This window comes from Salvia hispanica, chromosome 1 (assembly GCF_023119035.1).
Source record: "Salvia hispanica cultivar TCC Black 2014 chromosome 1, UniMelb_Shisp_WGS_1.0, whole genome shotgun sequence".
NCBI lineage: Eukaryota > Viridiplantae > Streptophyta > Magnoliopsida > Lamiales > Lamiaceae > Salvia > Salvia hispanica.
In genome coordinates, this window is record NC_062965.1 from 35,057,842 (window position 1) to 35,083,847 (window position 26,006).

The 26,006-nt window shown below is 36.9% G+C and overlaps 1 protein-coding gene, 1 long non-coding RNA gene and 1 pseudogene across 3 annotated transcripts; 2 read left to right on the plus strand and 1 right to left on the minus strand.

Annotated features, from left to right (window-relative positions):
* The first annotated feature begins 10,891 nt into the window (after positions 1–10,891).
* LOC125195169 lies at positions 10,892–12,882 on the plus strand (annotated as a pseudogene).
* Positions 12,883–12,902: 20 nt separating this feature from the next.
* Positions 12,903–14,185, plus strand: LOC125215380. The gene is made up of 4 exons (XR_007175254.1): positions 12,903–13,288; positions 13,480–13,580; positions 13,664–13,770; positions 13,843–14,185. It is a non-coding gene; the product is annotated as an uncharacterized LOC125215380 (long non-coding RNA).
* Positions 14,186–14,306: 121 nt separating this feature from the next.
* Positions 14,307–16,943, minus strand: LOC125215366 (protein NETWORKED 4A-like). 2 transcript variants are annotated; one of them, XM_048116767.1, is made up of 5 exons: positions 16,929–16,943; positions 16,666–16,738; positions 16,505–16,560; positions 16,284–16,377; positions 14,307–16,207 (listed from the first exon to the last, which is right to left on the minus strand). In XM_048116767.1, the coding sequence occupies exons 3-5, from the start codon at positions 16,517–16,519 to the stop codon at positions 14,523–14,525; spliced, it is 1,794 nt and encodes a 597-aa protein (XP_047972724.1). In that variant the 5' UTR covers positions 16,520–16,560; positions 16,666–16,738; positions 16,929–16,943; the 3' UTR covers positions 14,307–14,522. The 2 variants fall into 2 exon arrangements, with proteins under 2 accessions (XP_047972724.1, XP_047972732.1); XM_048116775.1 differs by lacking the exon at positions 16,929–16,943 and having other exon boundaries at positions 16,666–16,770.
* Between the last annotated feature and the right edge of the window lie 9,063 nt (positions 16,944–26,006).

The window sequence follows — 26,006 nt, forward strand, 5'->3', positions numbered from 1 at the left end:
CTATCGATAACATTGTTTCTCGTTAGTAATCCGTTAGTAATTATTGAATATTAATTTGTTCCGATTTGAATACCTGTCAATAATTCTGATGTTGACATGACATGATGACTTACTTACGTGACACTATCGAATATCACTCAAAACATTTAACATTATATAAGACGATTGAAAACATTACTCCTATATACTCCCTCCGTTCCATAGTAGTGGAGGCATTTCTTTTCGGCACGGAGATTAAAAAAAAGTTGTGTTAGGTGAGTTAAGTAAATGAAGAATAAAGTAGGAAATGAAAAAGGTAGAGAGATGTAGAGAGAATAAAGTAAGAGAGAGTAAAGTAGATGAGAAGAAATGTGTTGACTTTTACCAAAAAAGGAAATGACTCTACTACTATGGAACGTACCAAAATGACAAAATGACTCTACTATTATGGAACGGAGGGAGTATGTTTTATACTACTAAATTAAATATTTTATTTATTGTACATCATTCCATATTAATTCTCGGGCAAAACACATCCTTAAGTTCTTGTACTTTGATTGTTTATTTCAATAGATCCTTAATTTTTTCGTTTTAGTAAGTCCTTGTACTTTTATATTTGATATATTTCAATCCTTATTTGACGGAACCGTTAACTTTTCCGTTATAAAATAACATATCATATATTAATTATTTAAATATATTCCACCTAATATCCTAGTTGGAATATATAAACATAACATAAATATAAAACTAAAGATAAAAATAACGCCTCATTAATTATAAAAAAAATAGTAATACTACTATCTAGGTTTACTAATCAAAATTAAAGCACTGCGCCGCTCTTCTTCTCCATTATCCTCTCGTCTCTTCTTTTTCATTTTTTCAAGAAGCTTATTCTCATTAGTGAAACTATTTCACCTCCCTCTTCCTCTTCTCTCTTCCACGTCGACGAAGCATCCATAGCGTGGGGTCGGAGCCGGAGCAGGCCCTAGGTCGACGGCCAATTCTGCGACTGTCATTAACATGAAGAGAGAGATAAAAAAATAAGAAAAAACTAGAATTCCATGGTAAAAAGAATTCTAGATTTACATCATTGGAACTAAATAAGTATTTAATTAACAATATAACCTACCCATATAATCTCCACCATATTTTAACAAAAGAATTGATTATTAACCAAACAATATAACCCTCTACCTACACTTGAACATTCTTTGAATAAATTAGCCGTAATAATTATTTCTCTTACGAAATTTCTTGTTCCGAATATTCATTTCGTTTAGAATTCTTTACTATTTTTGTTTTTTGTTTTTATCCTTTTTTTTTTTATATTTATGTTATGTTTATATTTTCCAACTAGGATATTAGGTGGAATATATTCAAATAATTAATACTCCTTCCGTCCCCGATTAAGAGTCACACTTTTCCATTTCGGTCCGTCCCCAATTAACAGTCACACTTCATTTTTACTATAAATAGTAAATAGGTCCCACATTCCACTAACTCAACTCACTCACATTTTATTATAAAACCAATATAAAAAAATGGGTCTCACATTTCACTAACTTTTTCAACCAACTTTTCTTTACATTTCTTAAAACCCGTGTCCGGTCAAAGAATGACTCCTAATAGGGGACGGAGGGAGTATATGATATGTTATTTTATAACGGAAAAGTTAACGGTTCCGTCAAATAAGGATTAAAATATATCGAATATAAAAGTACAATGACTTACTGAAACGAAAAAATTGTATAAGGATCTATTGAAATAAACAATCAAAGTACAAGGACTTAAGGATGTGTTTTGCCTTAATTCTCGTTTTCTTCTTCAATTTCATTCTTTATAATATAAAACCATATCCAACAAATAAATGAATTTAATTCTTTATGATACGACATTGTTTAACTGTGTACAATATGATGTTATTTTGGTTGGCAACCGATAATACCACATAAGTAAGTTTACAAGATATGAAAAAATCAGAAACTTGATTATTTGCAAATCAGGAAAAATAAATAATTTAATTGTAAAATCGGAACAAATCATAGTTGGATAATTCACATACTACATCCATCCTTTAAAAATAGAAACTATTTTCATTTTGTTCCGTCTCTAAAAGTTACTCCCTCCATCGGCCTTTAGGAGTCTCATTTCTTGGTAGCACAGATTTTAAGAAATGTTAAGAAAAACAGGTGAAAAAAGTTAGTGGAATATGAATCTCACTTGTATATATTAGTTTTAGATAAAATGTGAGTGAAATGAGTTAGTGGAATGTGGAACCCTATAGTACTATTTATAGTAAAATGAACCAGGACTCCTATTCACGGACGGATTAAAAAGGAAAATGGGACTCCTATTCGCGGACGGAGGGAGCAAATCTTTTTATTTTAGGAAACTTTTTTTTAATCTATAATGGGGTGTGACTAATTTTTCATTAACAATATTTCAATTATTCTTTTATTTTTATCTCTTATTTTATCAATTTATACATATATAAAAGGCGAGTTTTTGACTTCTTTTAAAATATTTGTAAGTTTTGTCCTCATTCTGAATTTTTTATAGTCATGGACCAATTTGAATATTTCATAGTTAATTGGGCATGATAATCAATACATATACTACCTCCGTCCCCCAAATTTTGAAACACTTTGACGCGGTACGGATTTTAAGAAATGTAATGGAAAGTGAGTTGAAAAAGTTAGTGAGATGTGGGTCCTATTTTTAAAGTATTAGTTTTATAATAAAATGTGAGTAGGAATGAGTTAGTGGAATATAAGGTCCACTACCAAAAAGGGTAAAAGTGAAGTTATCAAATTTTCAGAGACGGACCGAAATAGTAAACTGTGTCAAAATTTGAAGAACGGGGTAATAGCATTTATAATTCATAGTATTAGGTTAATAATTATACTCCTACCTAATTTAAATAGAATCAAAGTATAAACGTGGGAATCATAATTAAGTTATTTAGGCACATCACTTGACCATATATCATATGGAGTACGTACTATAAATATTTTATAAAAGAAATAAATCTATACATTTATAAAAGGCGAGTTTTGACTGTATTTTGATATATTTAAAAGTTATGGGGTGAATTTGAATATTTATAAAATATGTAATAATGGTTATAGTGTGGAATTTGTATTGATGTGGCTGTTATAATGCATTAGATGACTCCATAGAATTTTACCAGAAAGGGTTGCAATGCAAATAATTCAACGTTGCTTGCTAACAGCTTCTATAATGGTCCTTCCGTAATTTGATCACACCCGTGCGATGTACGACCCAATTAGTTTTCTATTTACTTTTTTTAAAATTGTGAGTTCACTTTATGAAATGAAAAATAATATTATTATATTAAGTTCTAAACTCACAAATGGACAGTAACAATGTATTAAATCAATAAAAACTCTTCTAATTAAATAAGTTTAGAAACTAATTGTTGCACAGAAAACACACATCAATTAGAACACTTTTTGTCCTCTATATACGTTGCGGCTCCAAGTTAAAATATCATGGAATTACATGTTTCAATCTATTTATTTATTATTAAAGAAAATTCTATATTTTAAATGCATAAATTTTTGTTTAGTAAATATAAATACTATTTAAAATCTATTTCGAGTTTGTATATTTCAAAGTGAATTTTTTACCAAAATTCACTAATTAATTATGGCAAGTTAGTGTTGCTGACATCACTTATCACCTTGAACATTAGCAAATCCAACGGTTAGTTTAGTGAGATAGTTGTTGCAACGGTTTACCAATTAATCCTCACATTTTTTTATTGATGCTAGTCCTCAGCTTTTACCAATACTTAAATGGAGAAGTTTTTTAATGCTTGATTGAATTCATTAAAATTCAATTTACCCTAGTTGAACCTCTCGTGCGACTCATTTTTCATTAACAATATTTCAATTAGTCTTTTATTTTTATCTATTTATTTTATCAATTTATACATATATAAAATGCTAGTTTTGGCCTTCTTTTAAAATATTTATAAGTTTTGTCCTCATTCTGAAATATTTATAGTTATGGACCACTTTGAATATTTGATAGTTAATTGGGCATGATAATCAATACATATAGCATTTTTAATTCATAGTATTAGATTAATAATTATACCTAATTTAAATGGATTGAATATATAAACGTGGGAATCATAATTAAGTTATTTAGGCACATTATTTGACCATATATCATATGGAGTACGTACTATAAATATTTTATAAACGAAATAAATCTATACATATATAAAAGGCAAGTTTTGGCCGTATTTTGATATATTTAAAAGTTATAGGGTGAATTTGAATATTTATAAAAATATGTAATAATAGTTATAGTGTGGAATTTGTATTGATGTGGCCGTTATAATGCATTAGATGACTCCATAAAATTTTACCAGAAAGGGTTTCAATGCAAATAATTCAACGTTGCTTGGTAACAACTTCTATAATGGTCTTTCCCTAATTTGATCACACCCATGCGATACACAACCCAATTAATTTTCTATCTACTTATTTTAAAATTGTGAATTCACTTTAAGAAATGAGAAATAATATTATTATATTAAGTTCTAAACTCACAAATTGACTGTAACAATGTATTAAATCAATAAAAACCCCTTCTAATTCAATATGTTTAGAAACTAATTGTTGAAAAGAAAACAAACGTCAATTAGAACACTTTTCGTCCTCTATATACGTTGCGGCTCCAAGTTAAAATATCTTGAATTACATGTTTCAATTTATTTATTTATTATTAAAGAAAATTCTATATTTTAAATGCATAAATTTTTGTTTAGTAAATATAAATACTATTTAATAATATATTTGGAGTTTGTATATTTATTTATTATTGTTGCTGACATCACTTATCACCTTTAACATTAGCAAATCCAACGGTTAGTTTAGTGAGATAGTTGTTGCAACGGTTTACCAATTAATCCTCACATTTTTTTGTTGATGCTAGTCCTCAGCTTTTACCAATACTTAAATGGAGAAGTTTTTTAATGCTTGATTGAATTCATTAAAATTCAATTTACCCTAGTTGAACCCTCGTGCGACTTATTTTTCATTAACAATATTTCAATTATTCTTTTATTTTTATCTCTTATTTTATCAATTTATACGTATATATAAAGCAAGTTTTGGCCTTTTTTTAAAAATTTTATAAGTTTTGTCCTCATTCTAAAATATTTATAGTTATGGACCCATTTGAATATTTGATATTTAATTGGGCATGATAATCAATACTTATAGCATTAATAATTCATAGTATTAGGTTAATAATTTTAATTTATTTTTATATTACGTACTCCATATGATATATGGTCAAATAATGTGCCTAAATAACTTAAATATGATTCCCACGTTTACACTTTTAATCCATTTACATTAGGTATAACTATTTACCCAATACTATGAATTATAAATGCTATATGTATTGATTCTCATGCCCAATTAACTATCAAATATTCAAATTGGTCCATAACTATAAATATTTCAGAATGCAGAAAAAACTTATTAATATTTTAAAAGAGGTCAAAACTCGTCTTTTATATATGTATAGATTTAAATGGATTGAAGGTGTAAACGTGAGAATCATAATTAAGTTATTTAGGCACATTATTTGACCATATATCATATGGAGTAAGTACTATAAATATTTTATAAAAGAAATAAACTAAAGTTTATAGGGTAATTACAATTGAAAATCTATCTATACATATATAAAAAGGAAGTTTTTTTGAATATTTACAAGACTCCATTTTAATTTAAAGTTTATAATTTAATTAAAATTAATTTTTGTTAATGAATTTTTACAATTAAGCTGACGTTGTTTCAGTTACTAGGACATCTTAATCACATTTAATGTCATTATGAATAATAAAAATGGTCTTCATTGTAACGTTAAGGCTATTAACACATTACTATCAATATTCATTAATATATGAATAAGAATGAATGAAAAGTCAGGTGAATCAATATTCGTAGTTTATTGTGGTTCTTGAGCGAAGAAGAGTGGAAGGTTCAATGGAAGTAGAGGTTGACAGAAGCTTCCGCAGCGACGGAATTGGAGATGGATGGACTGAGAGCGAGCAATGATTTCATTCTAAAAACTTCAAACATTTGATTGTGTTGTGTAAATTGATTTTGGATTTTCTCATAGAAATGGTGATTGATTGATATATGTATCATTTGATAATAAGAAGACATGGATGTGTTTGAACTTTGAGGTGATTGGGGAAACGAGGTTTGAGAAATTGAGGGGTTTTAGGGCTAGGATTTCTGGCTTGGAAGGATGTTTCGAAAAAAAACAGATTATCAGTTTTTTATATTTATTGATAATTACTTTAATTTTAGTGTTATATGAATTCTATTTAAATTTGTATGCATTTGATTGATGTATTTATAAAATTATTTCAAAAAATATAAAATATTACTGATATTTTCATTTTCCACTTATTTAGGATAGTAAAGTAGTAGTAACAATATATTTTATCACGTCCCCAATTCGTGTCATTATTAGTCAATTTTTGCATGTATTTAATTGTTCTTAATTGCATAAAAAAATGGATACAAAATGGCATACACAACGAACACATATGAAATTATGATTATGGTTTTTGTGGTAGACATAACAGAGTACATTAATTGTGGTTATTGGAAGTTTGATTAATTTTATGAACAATGTAAATTTCATATAATTATCTTATGATTTTGATTGGTTGATTTATAAAGTTGCTTATTTATGTTTATGGGATTGTACATTTAAATTATTTTACATGTTTGTGATTTTTAATTATTAAATGATGTAACTGTATATGATTTTAAGTGATTAATTCAAATTGTTAATTGATTATAATGAACTTAAATTTAGTCGTGCATCATACGGGTGTGATACTAGTTGTGTATTAAAATCTGTGTCGTTTCAAAAAATTTATTTTTAAAAACAAAGGTAGTATAAGATTATAAAATTAGTTGACGAGGTAGTATAAGATTTTAAAATTAGTTTGCAAAATTAAAATTTGATGAAACATTAGGAATTTGGAGTCAAATTACCTAAATAAACCTTCACAAAATGCATATTATTCCTTTCATTTTAAATTAAATAAATAAAGTAAAATGAATTATTCGTTGTGCATTAGTCATTTCACGTGAACAAATACACAGTGCACACCAAACACCACGAACAAGTTACATTCTTTGTCAATATTATAATTTTCAATCACGTGTGGTATTATTTAACCTATAGCTGGGCCGCCATATTAAAAGTCAAAACTACTTTTTATTTTAGAAACTTTGTTACTCCCTCCATTTAATCAGACATTTTTTATATTTTGAAAAATTCTACATTAATTGAGTCATTTTATTTTTAAGTCATTTCATTTTTAGCAAAAAATAATTCTTATTTTTACTTTATTCTCTCTTTATCTCTCTTTCTTTACTCTTTCTTACTTTTTTTCACCATCTATTTAACACACTATTATTAAACTCCGTATCAAAAAGAAATTTCTTTATTAACAAGAAACGGAGGGAATATTTGTCAAGCGAATAGAACCAATTTAATATGTGAAGAAGGGGCAGGAGGGTGTGGTCATAGCCTCACAGGGCGATCAGTAACCATGGATTCACACATAAAATCGTCCGATACTATCTTGAGCCGACTTGTTGCAAGTCCAACATATTAAATTTAGACATTGAAGCAATAATGTTTTTCATGATAAACAATCTTCAAATAAGAAAATACTCTCTCAATCCCACATTAATTGACACCAGATTTGACAGGGTTATATGAATTGCAGTGAAAAGTCAGTAAAAAAAGTTAGTAGAATATGAGTCATACTTTTATATACTCCGTATTAATTTTATTAGAAAACGTGAGTGAAATGAGTCTGTGGAATGCGATGTCCATTACTAAAAGTAGTAAAAAGTAAGAATGTCAATTAATTGAAGACGTATGAATCAAATGACACCGGGAACGAAACACAGGAGCAATTCCGATCCTTCCATTCTCCGATCCTGAATCCGCCACTGCTGTAATATTGTTCTTTAGAATTAATATTTCATTCATCCTAGTTAAAGTTACAATTTCCCTTTTTGAAATGTTACATTTTAAGTGATGCATTTGCATAGAACAATGGATCAATAAAACAACAATGACAATGACTCTAATTTGACTATATTGTTTTACCAGCGGTCCTTCAATTTTAAGAGGAGGTTTCACTCCCCATCGACTGTTGGTATACGGCCTGCCACATATATACAACCACCATCCCATTCTTTAAGACATGTAGAATATGGGGTGTGTTTCACCCTTCGTAGTTCAATACTCCCTCCATTCCTTGTTAACAGAGACATTTTTTTAGATACGAAATTTAAGAATAATGTATTGAATGGATGGTAAAAAAAGTAATAGAGAATAAAATAAATAAAATGAAAGAGAACAAAGTAAAAGGGAAAATTATTTTTTGCCAAAAATAAAAATGATTTAATTAATTTGAAACTTTCCAAAATAGAAAAATGACTCTATTAATACGTGAGTCCAGGAATAGTTCATGTCGAAAATCATGAGTTACAAACCGCTCTATTTGTAATTACGAACATATAAAGTATTAGATCAAGATCAAGTCTTTTAACAACGAGATAATCTGACATCTAATGTTTTATAATAGTTATACTTTTAAATTTGGAATGAAATAAACATGTCCATAAATTTTCGACTAGACATATATTTTACTAATATGATGGTACAATTTCTTGGAAATAGACAAGTGAAATTACATCTTTTTATTGGGCACAAATTTGGATAGGTGAATTATATTTTCATTTATAAAAATCAAGAAAAATTAGTTGAATGTTGCAATTAAAAATCAATGCACCCGACTTCTACCCTAGTCCGAGAAACACTGTGAAAAAAAAGACACTTCTTTATGCACCCACACCCGATTAGCGTGAGCGACACTAAACCCGGGTTTGGGTGAGGCGCCACTAGAGGCCGTGGAGAAGGCTACCGTGGAGGAGGAGGGGGTATGCACACAACGTGATAGCGCGCGCATATGATATTTCTTCAAAGAAAAGCATAAGATAATAAGTTTAGGATCTTCAAAAAAAATTTTAGTGTTTGTTTTATTATAAAGGAAAAAAATGTCATTATTTAACATATTTATAATAAAAATTAAGAGAATTGTAAATATTAATAATTTGACTAGCTAGTCAGGGTGTCTACAGACTCTACACTGTCCATAATACACAAGCTCAGGTCAGGGTTAATGGCAAGATTTAATTTGTGATTAAGAGGAATTTATAGGAGATTTAATTATATTAATTAGTATAGTTTACCAGTAATAAGCATGTTATGCAATTATTCGAGTAAAGCTGTTTTGAAGTAGTCATACCTCGATTAATTACACATAAATAATGCTATACAATTTTGTATAACTAGGTGTGAAATTTTCAAAACTTAGTTGGATGTGAAGACATTTGACTAATTAAACTAAACCTTCTAATAACACAAGTTGCACTATAGTTCTAGTACTCTTTAGTTACGAGATTCACGATCATAATATTTAATTAGAGTAAGATCTGAATTAATTATGCACATTGTCAAAATAATTAGGTTACCAATCACTATCCGAATTCGGCATCTTGCTTGCCAGTTGCCAATAACATAATTATAGTATATAAGTGTGTTTTAATTATTTTTATTTTGTTTCATGCTAACACTTATTACATCATGTAGCAAATGTCGAAGTTGCATCATATTGTACGTCATTAAAAACCCTATATATATGTATATATCTGTATACAAGTGTGTTTAAGTATGAAACTAGTTGGCCTAATTATACTAAAATCATATTTATATTGGTCAATTTAGGTGGGACAAAACACTTTATGTTCTAGTGCATTATAATTCATCTTATTTGCATTCATTACAACTTGGAGAAAAATAAACAGAATGGTATACTTAGTGGGGTGGTTGTGTACATAAGTTCCAACGTGTGCACATGCAAATTAAAATGGAATTAGTGTAGATTCAATTGTTTATTAGTATTTGATTAGATTTGTGATGCAACTAACAAATTTGAACGCGTTTCTCTATAATAAAACTGCAACTGGAATTGATCAATTCTGTATGGCTGCCAAAATGTATAAAGTATGTATATTATAGAGAGAGATTTTCTTTAGATTCGTTCAAATATAATTAGTAAATTGATCAAGTCCCTTCAAATTTCTTTAGCAACGTAACAATAAAGAAATTTTCTCAAAAAGTGATGATAATAATAAAAAAAGCAGCACGAATGTGTAATCGAACTATTATGACGAAGACATATTCGTCTAGTCGAATTAAGAACTATTGACCTCCAAAACATCACATTCTTTGAATTGGCTAAAGTCATTAGCTAAAGAAATTGATATGTTTATAAATTTAATTAAATATGTGAAAATGGATGGTTGAATTTAGAAGAATTGAGAAGATGAGGGAGAGGTGAAAGAGTGATGTTTACCCACCCCCATTGATAAGGAGTCACAATCATATTCATATCTTTTTCATTTATTGGGCAATAATATTACCGAGATCAACAAAATAACTGTTGTTGTCACCGAAGATATTCATTTAATTATAAAATTTCATTATTCTGTTTAATACTCATTCTGACCTGTAAGTTTTGTCGTACTTGGATCGGACACGGATTTTAAGGAAATAAATTGAAAATATTAGTGGAACGAGAGTCATATATATTATAATATATATATATATATATATATATATATATATATATATATATTAATTTTATAATAAAATATGAATATGAATGAGTTAGCGGGAATATGCGGTACACTACAAAAAATGATTAAAAAAAAGTGAAATGTAACAAATTTTGTCAGACAGATAAAAATGGAAAAATATGACAAACTTTCTGGAAGTGAGTACTATAAAATTACATTTATAACCTTCTTACCATTAAAAACTAATCTGAAATATTTAAAAAAGTTACTCCCTCCGTCCCAACTAAGTTGACACATAACTTTTGGGCATGAAGATTAAGAAATTGTATTAAAAAATAGGATAGATGAATAAAATAGGAAATATAAAGAGTGTAAAGTAGATAGTAGAATAAAGTAAGAGTGATTGGATATTTTATATTTTGTTAAAAAAAGAAATAACTAACTTAGTGAGCACATCACAAAGAGAATACGACTCAACTTAGTTGGGACGGAGAGTAAAAAATTGTCAACCATTAGATACACGAAAATGTCAACCATCGAAAGAAAAAGAAAATTAAGGCCCACTTAGAATAAGGCCTAAAGGAAAGCCCAAAAATAGATCCGACCTGAAACCCGCAAATTCGACTATCTAACCCGACCCGGTTTCTGAAATCTCAAAAAATGTTTTGTTTGAACTTCGTTGGCCTTGCAAACTACAATGGATTCCAAGAACAAACGTTTAACTAATTCTATTTGATGCGTTCATCTCAATTAACTAAAATTCATGTGTAATTATTTCCTCAATGGGCGGGAATTTTCAATTTGCTCAAAAATAGTTGAATTCGAAAATTTGGCAGCTAAGGAGCTAAAGGGAATGAGTGAAGTGAACAAACGGCGTGAAAATGGAGAAGGAAGAAGCTATAGAGCACATTTGAACATTGAAAAAACTTCAAGAGAAGGTCCTCTTTTCCCCCTTTTTATTTATTTATAGATTTGCGAGGCATTGCATATTTTGCTATCCACATTGCTTGTGTGCTGCTGATTACAAATTTACGTAATTTGATGAATGTTTTGAAAATCTCTGCAAAATCTACGTGGAAATGATGTGTTAAGGATTTAATCTATTTGCCGGATCCTGAATTTTATGAATTCTTGAAGGAATATGACAAGGACCTTTTGGATTTCGATGAAGAGGATTTGGATTTGAGGGCTAAATTTCTGTTCCTTTATTTGTTAAAACTGCTGATTGGTATCATCATGTTTGATTATTTTAGGATAATCTTCAAACTGATGCAGAAGATGATGATGATTATAGTGCTGTGCATAGTTGGTTGATTCTTGGATTGAAGAAATCCGTTCCGAGTCTGAATTAGCAGCTGTGCCCTCCTTCTGAAGGATTTTAGGAGTGCTTGTCATTATGGTGATGACGATCCTGCAGCAAAGTTTAGCACCATGGCTAGCAGCGTTTTCAATAAGCTAATGTTGTTTGTCTTGAATGAAATGGATGAGATTCTTTGAGATTCTTAAAATTTCCATCCTCGGGGGGAAAGAAAGAGATGGTCATGGAACTTATGGCTACAGAGCGATGGAAAAAGTACAATCTTTTGGTGAAGTCTTATCTTGGAAATGCTCTACACACAATGAACCAAATGACTGATAATGAAATGATAGCATTCGTGTTGACGCGTCTAACATACTCATCCGTGTTTCTGGCTGCTTTTCCCGCTCTTTTGAAGAAGTACACTAAGGTTTGCCTAATTTAAGCTCGTAGCTTCTTTAAATGGCAGAGTATCTAACGTTTTTTTCGACAAATTATTCCAGGTTGCTCAAAATTTCTGGGATACTGGAGTGGTGCACTGCCAGTTGTCTCCTTTATGTTAATGAGAGACTGTTGCATAAGGCTTGGCCCTGACTGTCTGGAATATTGCATCAAAAGGATGTATCCTATGTCTTAAATTGCCATTTTGTTAATTCAACAAAATGGCAGCATATCCAATTTCTTGGTAATTGCTTCACTGAACTTCTTCGTGTGGACATTCCAGCTGCGTATCAGCATGCTTTTGTTTACATTCAGTAGTTTGTTACTTTGTTATGATATTGAAGGAAGCACTCTTTTCTCCAACGAAAAAGAAGAAAAATAATAGAAAAGGGAAGGATTAGAGAAGGGGAAGAAGCACCTTCTGGTTCTTCAAAAGAGGTGAAGTGTTGGAAATATGAATTTATGTTTTTTGTTTAGGCTTCTTTGTTGGATTCTTGGATCACAAAAACCATCCTTTACGACTGCTTCTTTCTCGTTTCATTCACTATTAATTTAAAGTCAATCTATATGATATTTCCTGTAAAACAATATTAGCCGTACACCAATTGACCTTAACCTTATCTTCAGAGGTCCTGTATATGGAAAAGATATTTCTTTGGCTCGCGAGTAGTTAGAAATTACTCATTATCCAATTTATTCATTCTGTAAAAACTACTTGTTGAACTAATCTCTTTGCTGCCTTCTGCCACAGATTGATGCGAACTCCGATTTTGTAAATAAGAAAAGGACAACAGTTGCACTCTTGCCAAATGGCACTGTGGTTGAATCTTTCCTTGAGGTTGGAACATACGTGGTTCCTTCCCTTATATAAGATTTTTCCTGTTCTATCTGCTTGCATCTTCTAGCTGTTCTAAGCCTCAACTGTGATCTGTTGCTTAGCATGCTGATTTATGTTTTGCTGTTATATAATCCGATGAATTAAAATTTCTGTCTGTTTATCAGTTTTCTTGATTTCACCCATTTTGCCAGGATGAGAAAACGTCAGGCTCTGGCACAAGCCCCCTGTCCTAGTACGTTGTCACACTATGCCAGGGAGCCAAGGAAAGGAGCAGTCATTTGGTTGAATCCAGGTTAATCACATGTACCATTTTCCAAATTATTCTACGGAATCTTAAGATTTTTATTTATGCCGAGAGATGCATTTTTTGGCCAGTGTTCTCATTGGAGATCGATCATTCAAATTTGGGAGCAAGATATTAAGTGACGATGATGAGTAATGGAAGGCAATGCCTGTGCATTGCTCTCTGATCACTATTCCAAGTACATTTCTCTTTCTCTCAAAAGAAGGAAAAAAAGGGTGTTTATATCTAATATCTTTGCATGTGTTACTAGGCAACAGAAAAATGTCAGCAAGAAGAGTACTACTAAACACACAGAAGAGATGGCTATCGTTGATGATTTGGTCCTCAGCTCTGATGAAGATGTTCCATTGAATGACGGTATTGAGGGAGACTACGGCGAACCTGAAGAAGACTAGCAGGAACGGAGCAGCAAGAAACGGAAACATGGCGCAGATATGCACAAAGGAAAGAAGAAGAGGACGCACGGTAGGTAACACGTGGTTTAGTGTACACCTTGATAGAGTTTGAATGATTTGGGAGATGATTAGATTAAATCTGAATTAGTGGATATGGAAAAACATTCAAATATGAAAATGTGCTGTGTTTTTGAGACAGTTGGTTAGCAAATGCATCTTGAGAATGTGATCGAACAGAGTTAAGTTGTATATCACCAATTTTGACAACGGAATTTTTGTAGATTTTAGGAGATTTGTATGCATAGCTGTCCCAATTGTATCAAAGAATTAAAGTTAGCTTGTAGAAAATATACATTCTGAGTTTTAGTTGTAGAAAAACTCAATAGCGTTACAAAGAGCTGGGAAAATAGTTTGATCAACGCAGTAATACTTAGAAACATCATAGCAAGAAACCATGACTCGTATTCCCACCCAAATCTACAGATTCAACTACACAGCGACGAAGGTGCAAAACGACGTCGCATCATGGCGCTCCTCATCTCGCTGTCACGGCTGGCTGCTGCTGCCCAACGACAGCCTGCCGAAGCTGGTGATATCCACTGCGATAGTGCTCGATTGAGAAGCAGAGTTGCCTAATCGCCTCCCGTTTCTCCTCTGCTCCTTCAATAATCGACTCTTGCTTCCTCTTCACGTCTATCTCGAGCTCCATGACTCTCAAGTGCAGATCCTCCGCAGATTTATGGGCCTCCTCCGCGCTAACAATCAGCTGAACATGCTGCTGATGCAGCTGGTGCAGATGGTCGTCTCTCGAGCTGATCTCTGCACCGAAAGCAGCGATCTTGGCGTTAAGTTCGTCTCTGGTGGCTGCCAACACCTTGTGTTTCACCTTCCACATCTCTAGATTTCTATTGAGCTCTTCAATGCAGTCGTCTCTCTCGGAAATGTCGGCCTTCAGCTGCTCGATCTGAGCTCCAAACACGGCCTGCGCCTCGTCTTTGGCCAACTTCACTCGCCTCACGTCCTCTTCCAAGGACTGGGATCGTAGATCGATCTCCTTGAGGCTATCCTCCAAATATGCGCGCTCTTTCGTTATCCTCGTCATCTCTGCTTGAAGGTGCTCGTTTTCTTCGGCCGAGGCCTTGTTCGCGTTGCCTATCGTCTCCCTCAGCCCCCGGATTTCTTGATCTCGCTCCGAGAGATTTGTCTTGTACCTCACCACGCGGTCCTGCAGCCTTGCAGCATCACGTTTCTCTCTCTCGACTTTGTTTTTCCACACAGCAACATCCCTCTGTGCCGACTGCAGCTGATCACGCAGATTCTGTGTGGACGAGTCCTTGCTCATGAGCTCCTGCCTCAGGCTCACTACTACTTCTTCCGACTCACGAAGCTTCTTCTCCGTGCTTCTGAGCTCCTGCTCGAGCCTCTGAGTCTTATGCTCCAATTCCATTTCGCCATCCGAGCCACCGATGTTTTCTTGAAGCTCCGTTGCCTGATCTTGCTCCAGCACCATGCTCGACTCAAGCATGTCGTTTGAATCTCTGAGAGATTTGTACTTCTGAAGCTCGGCCTTCAGACTCGTTATCTCTTCCTTCGAGGCTTCCATATTCTCTTTCGCAACTCTCAACTCGTCTTCGTATGCTGCTAGTTTCGCTAGGTTGAATTCGGAGCACTCATGGCTACATTGCTTCGATCCAACGGGGATCTCCTCCGTTTGCAAGTGGAGCAGTTTCTCCTTCACCTCGTGAAGCTCGGCTTCAAGCTCGACGACCCTCCTCTGCAACCCCACCTCCTCACCGTTGCTCGTGTCATAGTTATTAACCGAGGAATCATCTGAATCCGACTCAGAATCCAGCGTTGAAGATTCATCTCCTTCCTTGCTATTCAGGTCCGAGCCACTCCCGTTGCTCCCAAGAAAGAAGTCGAATCCAGCAGCACGAGGTCCGGATTTCGTGCGAGCAGGGGAGGGTCCGGTGGAATGTGGCTCAGAACCGACATCAGAAACCCCGGAGCCCTGAGAATGGAGATCCGAGGGGATGTTTTTCTTGAGCTCGCCCGTGACATGATCATACCGCTCAGCCAACGCACGATACATCCGATAAAACTCCTCAACGAGGCTGACCAACTCGGGGCGCTTCTTGAAATACAGTTCGGCCTTCTTTGCGAAAGAATCGGCATCCTCTTCTATCAGTTTCATCATCCTCTTCACATTAACATCCACGTCTGAAACCAACAAAATCTTTCTCTAACATTCCATTTGCAACAAACAAGAAACTCATATTCCACTGGATAAACTTACCTTGGAGATTTTCTTGTAGCCACTTGGAATTCTTGGTGCTAACATGGCTATCCCACCACCATGAGTGAGACTTCTTCGACTCGATCCTCTTCACCTACAACAAAGGCCAACGGGGATCGCCTTAAGCAAACGCAGAAGAACACCAACGAGATAAAAAAGAACGATGAAGGTTTTACTCGACTTAAATGCTTGAACAAAAGGGCATGGGAACGAGTTCTTACGAGCGATGAAGCCATGATCCCAGCTCAATATCGGACCCAAACACGAACCAAATCAGCTGCAACATAGGCCGATGGATGACAAAATCAGCACGTATTTTCTAAGGCAAAATATTGAAATCGAAATGATTCATAGAAATAGCATTCATCACACAACACCATACATTCTTAAATCCACAACAGAGATACCAACACGAACACCAATTTTCCAGCAACGACACGATCACCTAAACGCCGCTGCAAGAGAAATCACAGCCATTGTAGCAAATCTTGATCAAACACTCTACCACCCAAAAAAAATACACAAGAATTGATCTTTAAAGCGTGAACACGAACAATGAGTGAAAGAGTTGAGAATGCAGAAAAAGAGACAATGAAGATTTAAGCCTAATAAGAGCTTTGAACATTAGCACAACTGTAATCTCACACAAAACAGCTAAACAACCACGCGATTTTCATATCATAGCCTTGATTAACTCCTTTATCAAAACATGACTACCCCTTTCGATGATTTCATTATTAAATATTAAAGATTATGCACAACATGGAACAAACCACGATCTCTCATAATAATAATTAAAAGGGAGGGCCTTTTTCCCCTTGTGATAGTATTAAATATTGAATAAAAATATCATCATTTATCCATTTATTTTATATTAATTCACTAAGAGAGAGGTACCCCAACAACCGGGAAATCAGTAGACAATGCCACAGTTTACATGTGGGAAAATTTAGAGCATCCGCAATGGTCGGCTAGCGACCGGCTAGCCGATTCGTCGCGCTAGCCGAACCATTGCAATCGGCCAGCGCGAAATCGGCGAGCGCATCGGCGTGGGCTGGCCGATCGCTCATCGCTAGCCGATCCGCTGGCCGATCGGCTAGCCGCCATTGCAGACGGCCCGATCGGCTAGCGATCGGCCAGCGGTGTTTTCCGATTTTTTTTTTTTTTTTTTTTAAAATCATATATAAACGCGATTTTCGTTTCATTTTCATTTGCACCACTTGTTTTAACGAGTTTTCTCTCTCTCTAACTTTCTGTTCAAGAGCATCATCGAGCGATGGATCACGCGGGTGGTAGCGGTAGCGGTAGTGGTGGGGATCCTGAGGAGTACGAACGGAGGATGAACGAGGCTATGGAGGCCTACATGAACCGCGGGATGGAGCGGTACATGCGTATGGTGGAACAGCAGGCGATACCTCGCCCTCCTCCACCAGTTGTCCACCACCGAGCGGTGATTGATCGGGATCACGTAGCTGCACATCGGCGGTATGTACGAGGACTACTTTGCAGAGTACCCGCGGTTTCCCGCCAACATGTTCCGGCGGCGTTTCAGAATGCGCAGGGAGTTGTTTATGCGCATCGTTAGGGCATTGGAGCGTCAATATATGTGTTTCCGCTTCAGGCACGATGCGGCTGGCGGACCCGGCCACACCCCTATCCAAAAGTGCACGGCGGCAATCAGGCGGTTGGCCTACGGAGCGCGGCAGACATGTGGGATGAGTACCTCCACATCGGTGAGTCGTCGGCCCTGAAATGTCTGAAGGAGTTCTGTGGGGGCGTGATCAGCATTTTCGGTGAGCAGTACCTTCGAAGCCCTACTCCCGAAGATTGTCGGAATTTGATGCAGATGCACGGGGAGAAGCATGGGTTCCCCGGGATGTTAGGCAGCATAGACCGTATGCATTGGGAGTGGAAGAACTGTCCGACTGCCTGGAAGGGGGCCTACACGACCGGCTACAAGTCAAAGAACCCCACGATAATCCTCGAGGCCGTAGCTGATTACCGGCTGTGGATCCGGCATGCGTATTTTGGGGTAGCCGGGTCGAACAACGACCTCAACGTCCCGAACTCGTCTCCCCTCTTCAACGAGAAGTGCCGGGGCGTCGGTCCAGCCGTCTCATTCGTGGCCAACGGCAACCGGCATGATATGGGCTACTACTTGGCGGATGGGATATACCCTCGGTGGCCGGTCTTTGTGAAGACGATCCGACAAACAAGTGATGAAAAGAAGGCCTACTTTGCGCAACGACAGGAGTCGGCGCGCAAGGACGTGGAGCGCGCATTTGGTGTGCTCCAGTCTCGATGGGCGGCAATCAAGGGCCCAACGCGTTTGTGGGATGTCGGATGCGTTTCCGAGATAATGTACGCCTGCATTATCCCGCACAACATGATCGTCGAAGACGAAGGCGTACAACTGACTAGTTGGGTCGAGTGACGATGAAGCCGGTCCAAGCCACGGAACGGCCACCCCTAGTGTACGACAGGGGGTACCCTCGATGAAGCCGGCCGACTCAAGGAATTTGCCGGCATGCGCCAAGTGGATGCTCATATTCAACTTCAAAAGGATATAATTGAAGAGTTGTGGGCACGGAGGACTGCACGACGATAGTTTTTTTTCTTTATTATGCATGTACTTTTTTTTTTATCTATGTAACTTTTTAAAATGCAATTAATGAATTTTCCCGTACACGTGTCTAAATTTAATTCCGTATTTTAATCGTAATTTTAATTCCGTAAATGTAGTATATTTTGAATTGTTTTTATTGCGGCTGGCCTATGGCTGGCCTAAATCTGACGTGGCAGGTGGTTTTTTTAGTGTTGCTGACGTGGCAGAGGAGAGAATGGCTGGCCTATGGCTGGCCTATTAACCATTGCGGATGCTCTTAATGGAGATTAAGTGTTGAAGAAGATTCAGCCCCCAAATGTAGAATCACATAAACAAATCACTTCAACAAATACAAAAATTAAATAAAGAAAATGTTCACACCGACCAAGAAATAGAATTTCAAGAAGTTTCCTCCAAGATTCAATTTCAACATTTTCACGCGCACACTCGTACACAGAGTTGTCCATATTATATATACCTGAGATCAAGAGAACATTGAGAAGAAAAAGAGAAGCAAGAAGCAGAAGTAGAAATTTTTTTTATGGGTATTGAAAATCAAAGAGAGGATTTTTCTGAAAAAGGCGGCATCTTTAATTCAAACAACAAATGCCCAAAAACGTGATGGGAAATGAAGTCAAAGATTTGAAATTATGGCTACAAAAAAAGAAGAAGAAATGATCACAAAGTGTCTCACCTTTTGACTGTTTGTTGAAAAAACAAAATATGTGAAGCTCCGGCAAGAGAGACAGAAGCTGAGTTTGAAAATGTGGAGATTCCTTTGTTTTTTGGTTTTTGGTTTTTGGGTGTAGGGAGAGAGAGCTTTTATGAAGTTTTCATTACATGCATACTCAACTAAGTCAAAGATTTTTATCATCTAATTTATTCAGTTAATTTCAAATTGTAGTATATTACTATAAAAATTAATCTAGCAATATTAATCAACTTACAGAAAAAATAATTCGGGAAATACACAAATTTATAATTATTGAGATGAAAGTGGACAAATTTGGCATTATTTGAGGAGCGTTTAAACACTTTTCCAATATTTTTATTTGGCGTTGGCCTTAATAATTTGGATTATCTATAGACTATGAATTTATTTTGACTCTGTGTTACATAATTATAGCAGTATATTATTATTAATATTATTGTTAATGTTAGGCATAGATAGTTCCAGATAGAGTCGATAAAATTTGGAATAAAATGATAATTGCATGTTTCAGTTCTTCCAGAAGGTATTTTTACGTGATATTAGAGGATAATGTTCGCAATAAATGTAGTTGATATTAGTATTACAATACATTTTACCTTAATGCATATTATAATTCGAGGGGAAACTTGAATACTTAATTCGTTATCCAAAATAAAATAAGAAGATAGAAGAAATTATGAGACATTGTTATAGTTTATCCCTAACTCGTAGACAATCATAGTAAAAGTGACTAATATGCATTTACTCTAGGATAATTGATTGGAAAAATTATAAACTTTAATAATTGTGCGATTTACTATGAGGAGTATTACTTGGAAGAGAAAAGATCTGCTGCATAATAATATGGGCGATTGTGAGCGATTAAATCACACGTAGGCCACTTTTCTTATTTTTAGAATTTACTAACAGAATATAATTTCCTTTCATCTATCTTCATGTCAGCAATATTATTTATTTTCTTTTTTAACTTTCCTTTTTTCTCTTTTTAGTTATCGTATCTTTGATTGTTTTCTCCTAAGTTTTTATTTCTCCACAACTTTCAAAGGGCCGTCTCTCTCGAGGAGTGCTAGCATAAGGTTAGTTTTAAGCCTTGATCTTCATATATGCTTGGAATTTCTTACATAATTTACATGTTTTTTAGTTTTACTTGTTTATATTATATGCTTGATTAATTTTTTTAAATAATTTCGTGTTTTAATTGTCTCTTGACTGAATCTATACTTGTAATAATACCAATTAGGAACCTCCAATTAAGAACCTCCGGCTTATCATAAAATTATCAATTTGTATTTTTTAATTATTTCTATTATTCTGTTTGCTTATATTAATATTTTGAATGTATTTTCTTAGTGTTTTGAGTGAAAATATGAACGATCAATTATATATTCCTGAAGTTGCAAATGACCGAAAGCCGGAAATTGGAATGAAATTTGGATCAATAGATGATGCGTTTGAATTCTCAATCAGTATGCACGTGAAGCTGGTTTTAGTGCTAGATATAGCTATAGTAGAAAGAATAAGATGACATATGAAGTTGTTTGGAAACAATTTGTATGCTTTAAAGTTGGTCTAACTGATGAAGCTCGTTCAAAAAATCGAGCACCACCTGGTGGTCCGATTCAGATAAGAGCTCGTGGTGAAGTTAGAACTAATTGTAAGGCAAAGATCTCCATTGTCAAGCAACAAACTGAATCTGACTGGAGTGTTAGCGTCTTTATGGAAGGTCATAATCATGGACTCTCTACTCCGCAAAGGTGCATTTACTCCGATCACATCGTAGTGTTTCTGCTGTGAAGAGAGTGTTGACTCAACAATTTTCAGAAGCTAATATACCAACCTGTGAACAAATGCAACTATTGGAGATGTAATCTGGGGGGCCCGAAAGTGTAGGTTGCACAGAAAGAGATATCACGAATTGTAACACCCCGACTTTTTCTACCTTTTTATTTGTTCTCGTATTCACATCGTTTGTGTACCTGAAAATTTTTGCCTTTGTTTCGTTTGTGGGTAGAAGGATTATATCATTTTAGACATATAACAATTATTCTTATTCTACCACAATCTATTTATTTTTTTGAAGCCCAAATTATGGAGAAACCAAAACAGCTTTTTATTTCACCAATTTAGAGTCCTTCGGCCCTTCCTTTTCGGTTATCACAATTGATGCCAACTATATGAGTAAATCTCGGCCATATCTCAAGAGTGGAACACATATATATCTCTCCATGTTCACAGGCAAAATCAATTTCACAAGTTACATCTTTCTCTAAAAAACCCTAAAGAACACCACCGAGAGAGTTAGAAAAGAGAGATGGGGCGGCGGTGTTGCCGTGTTGAGAAGGAGGTTTGATAAGGACTCAACACTTATGCAGCCCACAACAAGACCCCAATCGACTAGTGAGGACGTACAAGCTGAACCAGCGACACGAGGACGAGAAGTGAAGCGCAAGTCTCCGGCGCAGGCAAGGAAAGAGCTTCCCAAAAGAAACGCGTCAAGGCCAGCAAGATACAAAGATTTCATATCTTGTTAAGTTAGGATTTTATATTATTTTTAATGCTTTATTTCCTTTCTTTTTGAACGATTGTTTAGAATCGATTTACTTAAATCTTTTCGGGTTTTCTTCTTGATTCTTTCCCGAATCGTAGAGTCGAATCAAGAAGGGTCCGAACTCTATATAAAGAGTTCATTAGAGAGTCTAAAAATATCGAGAAATATGAAATAAAATTCAATTCTCGAAATCCTCCAGCTTAACCTAGTTGCTGCTAGGTTTATTCTCTGTTTTCCGTCATATATTTCCACAAACAGGTGCTCCGATCTGACCGATAGGCACTCGAAGCCTATCATTTGGTGCTTTCCCATTGAGTTCTCTTCCCCCGCCTCTGCGATGGCTACCACATCTGACACACTGGAGGGAAACGCCCCTCCACCACCACCCTACTCCAACGAAGAACTCACACAGATGCTTATTGATATGAAGATCCGCTACGCAAGTCAGGACAAGAAATTGATGTCGAATCAGTTTGATCTGGAGGCGTTCACGCGCCGTCAAGAGTCTCAGAACCGAAGGATCGAGGAGAGTTTGGCGTTATTGATTGACGTGAGTCTGAAGAACCGACCGCCTGATACAACCAACGTGACTACGGCCACCACCAGGGGATGGAAACTTCCTCCGTCCATCATCAATATCCCGACAGGGGTTGAGGTCGAACCGCCCCAGAAGGTCAAACCCGAGGCCCCACGCTTTAATGGGGAAAATGCGACGGATTGGATTCGTAAAATCCAACGTTACTATAATCACCACTTCACACCGCTCAAGGATCGCCTTTACCTCACGGCTTATTTATTCGACCATCCGGCTTCAAGTTGGCTCACATATTGGGAGGACAATTGCAAGAATCGAACCTGGGATCAATTTTTGCTTGCTGTCAAACATCGCTTTGACCCTGATCTCTTTGTGGATCATGTGGGCTGCCTCGCAGAACTTCGACAGACGACGACGGTGGAAGCCTACAGATCTGTATTCGAGGATATAATGCAGAAGACCTCAGCCGTTGGGGAAGATACTCTGATTTCCCTGTTCATTGCAGGCCTAAATGAGCCTATGAAGAATGAGTTGCTCACTAAGCGCCCGACTTCGTTGGAAGAAACTTTCGCTCTAGCGCAGCGCTCTGCAGCTAGTCACAAACTAACAACAGTTGCAACACCGGCCTCTCGGCCGTCTTGGGCTGCTCGGGATCACCGACCGCGCCAGCAATCGACACCGGCACTGACCACCACCGCACCACAGCACACATCAGCCAACACAGGACCACGCCAGAACGTGCCGGTAGTGCGCATTTCGGCAGCCGAACGTGCAGAACGAACACGGCTGGGCCTTTGTTGGTACTGCCCAGAAAAGTTTTCCCGTGAACACGTCTGCAATGCCAGGTTCTACGTCTTGATGGGACCGGATGATGAGATCGATATTCCGGAGTGCACGCAAGACACCGAGGATGATGAAGAGGCAGAAAATATGGTAATAACAGGGGATGTCTCCTGCATCAATGTCATCGGCCCGAAGTTACGCCCTCGCTCGCTCCATCTATCCGGTGAAATTAATGGCTCTAAAGTGTCCGTACTGATTGATGGTGGCAGCTAAGTCTTCCGATTCATTCAATTACTCCTTTTCGGGTTTTTGTAGGCAACGGCGCCTCTCTGCGCTGCAGATATGCTTGTTTAAAAACTCCTATCTCCCTCCAGGACCACGTTTTCGACATCGATCTGTTTATTTTACAGGTAGAGGGTCCCGACGTTATTCTTGGCGTCCAGTGGCTCCAAGACTTGGGGAAGGTTTCTATTGATTTCCGAGACTTGACAATGGAGTTTACGTGGGGGGATCGGGCGATTATTCTTCAAGGTGATGGTGCTCCTCCGAAACAGATCTCTTACAACAATCTATTTTCCCTCATCGGGCTCGAAAAAGACTGCGACTTGTTCGAAATACTCCCCACACCAGTCGAGACAGTAGCAGCGCCGGTCAGCGATCAGCTGCTCTCCAAAGATCCGGGACTAGCAGAGGTGTTAAGCAGATTTGGATCGGTATTCGCGGTGCCTTCGTCGCTGCCACCACCACGGCAGTGGGACCACCGGATTCACCTTCCGGACGGGACACGACCAATAAATGTCAAACCATATAGGTACCCCTATTTCCAAAAGACGGAAATCGAACGTCAGGTGAAGGAAATGCTGCAACAGGGCGTCATTCAACCTAGCACAAGCCCGTTCTCGTCTCCTGTGCTTTTAGTCCGTAAGAAAGACGGCACATTCCGCTTCTGCGTGGACTATCGCGCTCTAAACGCGGCGACCACACCAGACCACTTTCCGATCCCTACAGCAAATGAACTATTTGATGAGCTCAATAAGGCACGAGTATTTTCTAAGCTTGATCTCCGCTCCGGCTATCACCAAATCCGCATGAATGTGGCGGACATCCATAAGACCGCCTTCCGTACTCATGACGGTCACTTTGAGTTCTTGGTGATGCCATTCGGTCTGACCAATGCCCCGTCGACATTTCAAGCTGCGATGAATAACATTTTTCGACCTTTCCTCCGCAGGTATGTTATCGTTTTTTTTGACGATATCTTGGTATATAGTGAGTCCATGGCTGATCACGCGACCCATCTGGAACAAGTCCTTCACATCCTGCAAATTAATTGTTTCTACATCAAGCTATCTAAGTGTTCATTTGGTGTGGATACGATTGACTACCTCGGTCATATTATCTCCAATGGTGAGCTACGTGCCGATCAGTCGAAAATTGAAGCAATGACTGCTTGGCCCACACCTTCTACAGTGAAACAACTACGAGGATTTTTGGGATTATCCGGCTATTATCGTCGCTTTGTGAAACACTATTCTATTATTGCAGCCCCTCTCACGGATCTTCTGAAGAAGGAGTCCTTTATTTGGACGCCTAATGCAGAAGAGAGTTTTGCTGCACTGAAGGCTGCCATGACCGCTGCCCCCGTGCTTCATCTCCCAGATTTTGACGCTCAATTCATAGTCGAGACTGATGCATCTGATTTCGGCGTCGGGGCTGTCCTTCTCCAGCACGGCCACCCACTTGCTTTTTTCAGCAAAAAATTAGGCCCTAAACGCCGGGTTGCGTCAACCTATCATAAGGAATTATACGCGATAGTGGAGGCAGTCCAAAAGTGGCGGCAATATTTACTGGGTCGTGAGTTTGTCATTCGCAGTGACCAGCGGAGCCTCAAGGATTTGTTATCTCAAGTTGTGCAGACCCCCGATCAACAATTCTATATTCGAAAGCTTATGGGATTCAAGTTCAAGATCGAATATAAATCCGGGGCGTCGAACCGCGTCGCAGATGCTTTATCACGTCGAGATCCAGACGGCCAGTGTGCGGAAGCCATGCTGCTAGCTTTATTTGCTAGACCATCGCCACTGATATTGGACACGGTGCGGGTGGAAAACACTAAACTACCCGATCTACTCCACATCCACCAGTCGATCGCAGCAGGAACAGGTCCACCAAATTTGTCGGTAGTTGATGGGTTGCTTTACTTCAAACGCCGCGTTTACCTCAGTCGTGATTCTTGTGTAAGAATTGATATTTTGGAGGAATGCCATAGTTCTAAATCGGCAGGGCATCCGGGTGAAAAGCGCACATTTGCGCGTGTGGCATCCTCGTTTTATTGGCCGGGAATGCGGCAAGACATCCGTAAATTCGTGGCAGCTTGCCCAGTCTGTCAGGCGACGAAGTACACCAAGGATAGGCCTTCGGGTTTACTCCAACCCCTCCCGATCCCCGACTCGGTTTGGGCAGCTGCCTCAATGGATTTTATCGTGGGGCTTCCGCCTTCACATCGGTACACTGCGATTATGGTGGTGGTGAGCTCTCCC